At 38.7% G+C, this 7131-nt stretch overlaps 1 protein-coding gene across 7 annotated transcripts in view; it reads right to left on the bottom strand.

The window, feature by feature from the left end:
• Nucleotides 1-216: 216 nt before the first annotated feature.
• Nucleotides 217-7131, bottom strand: part of LRRC4C (leucine rich repeat containing 4C) — a 146587-nt gene continuing 139672 nt past the window's right edge. For all 7 annotated transcript variants that reach the window (XM_026034734.1, XM_026034736.1, XM_026034738.1 and 4 more), the window contains one exon: nt 217-2562. In XM_026034734.1, the coding sequence (XP_025890519.1) occupies nt 604-2520 (1917 nt within the window). In that variant the 5' untranslated portion in view covers nt 2521-2562 and the 3' untranslated portion in view covers nt 217-603. The remainder of the gene's footprint in view (nt 2563-7131) is intronic.

Here is a 7131-nt window from a genome sequence, read left to right as displayed (position 1 = left end):
TTTCACAGATTTGCACAATTTTTTTTTTTTTTTTTTTTTTTTTTACTTTTTCCCACTTCTTCACAGAATGGTCCTTTTGGTAAATACAGAGCAGGTCATTACATGAAAAAAAAAAAACTTTTTTTTTTTTTTTCTCACTTGTAAAGTTGCTGCTAATATACCATTCCCTGTCGAATATTTTCAAAAGGGCATGTGAAAAGAAAGGAAAAAAAGAAAAAAAAAAAGTGACAAAATAGACCGAATCTCACAACTAGAATTCACCATAAAAGTTCCCAAAGTGTAACAGAATTCTTACAAAATTTCCTAGACCAGTTCTTTTAGGGAATCAAGATCTCCTATGAAAAATATGGCAAATGGGAATTAGGGCAGCCTAGGGAGGAATAGGGGAAGGAGGAAGGTAAATAAGTGCAGCAAAAACAGGTTCTGAGGAATACACATAATTTTGTCTGCTTTAGATCACAATAGAATTTTTAATAAATAAATTTCTTTTTCTTTGTAAAGACACTTTTTTGAAACAGTAGATTTAGCCCAGTCATTTGTGTCATTTGTTTTATAAACCGTCTTTTGTTTTCCCCCCTCCCACCCCATAATGTCATAAATGTTTTAGATTTGAGTCTCTTGTACATTGTCTTTTGAGTTCATTCGGATCAATAACGGTTCATGCACTGAACTGTGTATTGAATTTATTGTGTTAACTGTTGTTGTGTGGTTGAAAGGAGACTTATAAGAGTTATAGTGATTTAGGTGCTCATGCTCTATTGCTGGCATGGGCAAGTGACTCTCTATAGGTGTGTCACCTGTAAGCTCGTCATCAACATTAATGATCTCTACAGTCCGTGTTGGAGCATGATGGTTCTGCCGATGATGCTGTTTCCTCATTTTGTAGAAAATTACCAGCATCACTGCAGCCATGAGAGTGATAGCCACAAAACAACCAATTATGATTTTGGTAGTCTTCATAACCTCATCTATTCCTGGGATCCCGTTGTTTGCGTCCGTCACAGGGATGGTGAATGTTTTTTCTGTTGATCTTGTGCTCTGTGGAGTGTGTGAGGTTGTCATGTTAGTGGTCTCCCAGTTGGTAACTGGTGTGGGCCCAACCTGCTCTGTGGTCTGTGCCTCATCCTGAGAAGGTTCCACAGTCTCTACTGTGACGGTTGAAAAGTATGTGTAACCAGGGTTATCCAGGGCAGTCACATTCAGTGTGGCAGAAGCTGTGGTATTCCCAACAGAGTTACTCACCATGCATGTATACAAACCCGTGTCTTGCACAGTTACCTTTGTAAAATTTAATGTGCCATCACTGAGCACAGCAATCCGAACTCTGTACGCCCCATGCGTCATAACAGATCCATTTGGAGTAATCCAAGAGACAGAGGTCAGGGAGGTTGATGCTCGGCATTTCATCTCTGCAGCCATGCCTTCTGTGACGTTGAGGTCTGCTGGTGGCTCCACAATGACTGGAGCATAACATGTGAAGTAATTCAGGTCCAGCTCACCAATGTACCTTCCTTTCAAACTGGGAGGTGTGTGGCAACGGGCACAGCATGCAGTATTGGAGGGTGCCTTGTCTTTAATCCACCAGCTGAGCCAAAGGATATCACAGTTGCAGTTCCAAGGATTGTGATGCAAGTGGATCCTTTCTAGACGGAGTGGCGTGAAGAGGTCATGAGGCAGTAGTGTTAAATTGTTGTGTGCCAGATTGATCTCCACAAGTGACTGAAGGTTATCGAAAGCATTCCTTTCTATCACTTGAATCTGAGACTGTATCATCCACAATTTTTGAAGATGCAATAACCCTTGGAAGGAACCTGGCCGGATGGCAGTCAGGTGGTTCCCAGAAAGATCTAACTCATCCAGTTTTACAAGTGGCGTGAGGTTGGGAATCTCTCGAAGGTTGCACATGGCAAGGTTCAAATACCTCAAATTGGACAGACCTTCAAAGGCACCTTCAGAGATATATGAAAGCCTTTTCAATTCCCCCAAATCCAAYCTCCGGAGAGAAGGGATTCTGTTAAAAGCATAAGAAGGGATACTTTCAATGGGATTGTTTCTCAACCACAGTTCCTTCAGTTTTGACAAGTATACAAAAGCCCCATTTGGGATAGTGGTCAGACGATTGTCAAAGAGTTCCAAAGTATTGAGATTGGCCAGACCATTGAAAGCCCCTATTTCAATTGTTCTGATGTGATTCCTGCTGAGCTGCAGAATTTCTAGATGCCTCAGATGTTTGAAGCTATTCACTTTAATGATTTGGATCTGGTTCTCATGAAGGTTGAGTAACCGGGTGTTGGTGGAGATGCCGTCTGGTACGTCTCTCAGATTTTTCCTTACACAAATCACTTTACTGAACTGGTTGCTGCAGGAGCAGACTGAAGGACAAGTTTGAGCCCTCACTAGACCGGCCACCACAAGAAGCTGAAGAGCCAGCAGTACCACAAGCAGGGGGTCAAATAGGGCCCTGTTAAACCTAGGACCTATCATTATCTGCTGTGGATGTAAGGTCATCTTGTTCAACATTCATAATTTATTTGGTATTGGTCCTTCTGGAGTTTGAAGAGCCTGAAAGAAAGAAGTGAGAAGGAGAATACTGAATTATTTCTGAATATTTTAATGCATTCTCTAAACAAAAACTTTTCATGTCTTTTCCCTCAACATTACCAGTTTCATCATATTCTATAGCTACAATTTTTACAAATTCTCAAATTTAATTTTCAAACAGCTGTGCCAGATGTAATTTGCGAAGAGACAGGACATATCCAGACATTACTTTTTCTCCTTATTCCAAATAATAATATATATAGCTGATTAACAGATAAAAAGTTGGACTTTACTCAAAACCTAAAAGAAATAATAATATAATTAATATAATTCAAAAACAGTTATAAGTAATAATAAAGGACTAACGGGCAAAATGAGTAAGACGGGAATCATCAAAATGTCCAAGATTTTAACTTTCTCCGTTCATTCTAAAACAAGACTTTACAGATACTATGAAGAGCAAGTGGGCACTCCTGTTGTGTATGTGTGAAATTGTCTCTACAAATGCAATTGCTGCACGGGAGTTCAACTAGAAGCAAAGCCTTTCATACTAATCATGGCAGTTGATACAAGCATTAGGGTGAGAATTTGCTTCTTTTTCAGATGTAGAAGACAATAATGCAAATGAAACAGGGGTTGTGTGAGATCCTGAGCACCAGCCCTCCTCTACTGTTAAACAGCATCATCCAGTTTAATATTTCCTCCTTCATTCATTGGGTTTTTTTTTTTTTGGCAGCAAGCAGCAGAGAAATGCTCATTAGTAAATGTGTGCTGAACACAGAAAGAATAGCCATTTAAGCGCTGAAAAATACCTCTGTAGCTGCAGGGTCAACGATTTCATTGCTGTATATAAAAAAAATTCTACAGACCTTGGTGTAATGGGAAAAAAAGACCATTCTACTACAAATGATCATTACCATTCAAAGTCTTTCAGTCCTGATTCATTTGCAGTAGCTCTTAAAGCCCCCAGCCCTCAGTTCATTTTCAATCTGCTGCTCACTGCAAGGTCCCTCTGCTGTAGAGATTAATGAAAATTCCTATAAATCAGCCAAAAGTGAAGTCTTATAAATTACAACAAGCTTAAAGCATATTTATAACCCAGAGCACCCAAATGCATAATACATGTATTCAGTAGAACAAAACACTGTCAGGCAAAGTTTTTCTACTCCAAGCTCTAAATTGTTTTATTTTATGTAAAAATCTATCTTTCTTGGAAAATAAATAAAAAAAAAAACTGAAAGAAAATATATTAACCTTCATTTCACAGTAATTCATTTAATGAAAGACTTTTTTTTTCCAATTATATATTCAGATAGAATACTTTTGAGAATTTACTTCTTTTTTTTGAACTTGTTACAATGTTTTAGATCAAGCAAGTTTTTTCTTCTCACGTTTAATAATTTACTGGAGAGAAAGCCAATATAATGGTTAAATACCTGTGAATTGTAATTGGAAGATCTGGGCCGTATCTGTTTGATCTGCTCTGTAAGTGCTATTTATAAAACATCAGTCTTGTTATGAAAGATTCATGAAACTAATGTGTTTTGCAACCTTGGGCAAGCCACTGAACTTTTTTTTCCATGGCTTCCACTTCTGTCAAGTGTCTCTGGAGAACCCTGTGGTGGTTCTATCCCGTTCCTCTGCCAGTGGCTAACCACTGCACAGCACAGCATCAGCTTCACAGGTTTAGGATGAGGTCCTGGACTGATGAAGGTTGGCTGTGGTACCTGCCTTCCTTTCAACTACTGGCCTACACGGTCGTTAATCTGTTCAATGGTGCTGACCACAAAAGATGAAGAAATATTCACAAACTACCTCACTAAAACTCACTAGAAGACTGCTTCCTTTCCATTAGAAAAATGTAATAAAAATAAATGCTAAATGGGAGTAAAAAGATTCAGGTTCCCATCTTTCTTACATTGTCATGAAGAAGAATCTGCCTGTTGAACTCAAGAGAATCACACTGATGAGTATAATACCAATTTCAGGCTTTTTTGGTTAAGATCTGTGATCATGAATTCTGCTGTTGAATGGCTATTAACCATCATCTGTGATCGTTACCATGATTGCATTAACCTTTTTGTTTGTCCCTAGGTTTACTTTATTGGGTAGATTTGTCTTTTTTCTCTCCCTCATTTTTTCTTAATTCTCTTACATCTTATCCCCTAAAGACTTGGACTGAATAATGAATTTCATTAACAAAACAGATACAGAAACTCACTGACCTTATCTTTTCACCACTGCACTGGTACTGTTTTATCATTTTCAGCGTAATGGAGAGGAGAACTCGGTCTACAGACTGAGAGTTGCCCATGGTCATGGCACGCCTGGTATGGCACAGAGCTGGCTTGCAGTACAACAGGATTCTTTCATGTTTTATCTTATACCCATTTGCTATTTTGCCAACCCAATGCCAACTTTGCAAGGTACCATATGGCTTCTCTATTGTTCTTTTTGTGACTTTCCACTCTCATTTCTGCATATATTTTCCATGAGTAAGAAAACTATGGAATTATTAGAACAAGAAGGTCTAGCAAGAGTAAGAAAGGATATGAGAGAGCAAGCACTTTGGGCATCAGCCAGTGTATATATACATAAATTGCCTTCAGTTGCTTTTCTTTTCAGTCTCCATAAAGCCAAGCATGTCAACCTATGTCCAATCATGCTGCTAGAACTCCAAGGTGCTTCTGTTCCTACTTTTAGCTCTCAGAAGTAGTTAGAAATTCCACTGTGTCCCTCACCTCAGCCCAAACTTTCCCTTTCTCATCACTACCTGTATGCTCAATAGGGAAACAAAAAAAGATAAATACCAAAAAGCTTAAGAGTTATGAGACTGATTAGCATAATCTATTCCACCAAAACAAAGTGTTTCCATCCTTCAGCTGCAAAAAGTATTTGTATTTGTGTCTCTGTATTACTGAATCAAAAAAAAAAAAAAAAAAAGAATTGGTCACACAGAAGGGCTCTTTCCTTGTGCTGAAGACCAAACTAGCCTTTGGAACTTATGATTACCTTTCTCCCCTGGGTCCTCTGCTAAGTATGTCTCAATCAGCCATACACCTCAGCACAAGGCTCTCTCAAAGCCCCTTAGGGAATGTTTCTACATTATTTAAATCTACATATATTTCAAGCATAAACTTGCTCTCTGATTTCTTTTTGTTACGCTGAATGTCTAAGTTCAAAGTCAGGATTACCATTTTCAGAGAGCTAGATAGAAAGTTCTAGCTATGTTTCCATACGCTTGGGTGTTTGGGTTTTTTCTGCCTCTAGCTACATCCTGTTTAATATACAAGAGCATATATACAATATACATGGTTAGTCCTCCGGAAACTTCTTCTGTCTTTGTGAAAGGCTGTGGAGTGAATCTTGACTCTTGTGGCCACCATTTGATCTAACTTTGGTTTTATTTACGTTACAAATTTACTTTTTCCACCCCTGCTTTGGTAGTACTGGAAGGCTACTGCCTTCAGTGTAAGACCACACTAGCTGGGCTTGGTACTGCTGAAGTACACAGGATCTGATGGTGCCACARAGCCACCAAGCCAACAGAAACTGTGACAGGCACTGCACTACCTAGCTGGTTGGAGTTAAGTAAGATATKGCAGTGAGCGTATTGAGAAGTTCCTCTCCATTATACCAGTAGCTGTTCACAGCTCAGAGCTTCAGCATTCTGGAAGTCTTTGTGCAGTCCCTCTATATGAGAGTCATTTTATAAATCATAGTAATACACTGGGAAAAAAAATGTAGCTGGTGCAAAATCAGAGTGAAAAAGTCATTTAAAGCCTCAGAGTATATTGTGGAAATRTTTTAATGGGCACATAAAGACCCATCTGGAACTCTGTTCTGGAGTGATTTGCTATTGAGCATCGGTCTACCAAGCTAGAGACATACACACACACACACACCAAGGTTTAGCTTTATAAAGTCACACATGGAACTCACGTTCCTTCTTTAGTTTCTAGTGAGAACTGTGTCTTCTGAGAGGTATTTTTGCATTCTTCTCCAAAATATCAACTCCATGGTCAATTCAATAGCACTAGTGCCCTCTGCTGTATTTATTTAAAATGGAGTTTAAAATGCTAAGGATATCCTTGTTCCACAGGCAGGTCCCCAAACACCCTACAATTATTAAACTTCATTTCCAAACGACCTTAATTCTGTCCCTGAAATTGGTCTAATTACCAAAGCATATATTATCTGTCCATACTAGTACTGTAATGTATATTTTGTTTACGGTCATGGAGACATACACACACACACATATAGGAATTTGTTTTGCTATCTCTACAGAATTCTGTACATTCGGAATACAGAAAATCTTCACTCAAATAGGCATCTGATATGCACGTTCTTCTCTAYAGCTTATCAGATACTTCCGAAGTTAGTACCAGTGTAATACTTATTCGCCAGTGTGCAAAAAGAATCATCTTCTTAAGGTCCAATACAGAAGAGAGGTAATAACAAGGCTAAAGTACCTCTGCAGAGGGGTACAGWGCAGCTCTCTTTAGGGACAGCTTGAAGGATTCAGTAGTTGCGCTATTATAACTTAATTTTGCTGAATATGTGTATGCAGAGAAGTCTTCCTAAGGT

The sequence above is a fragment of the Nothoprocta perdicaria genome, unplaced genomic scaffold, assembly GCF_003342845.1.
Source record: "Nothoprocta perdicaria isolate Ctin4 unplaced genomic scaffold, notPer1 scaffold_15, whole genome shotgun sequence".
NCBI lineage: Eukaryota > Metazoa > Chordata > Aves > Tinamiformes > Tinamidae > Nothoprocta > Nothoprocta perdicaria.
The sequence above is the reverse complement of the archived record's forward strand: the minus strand, read 5'-3'. Positions and strand labels throughout refer to the sequence as shown.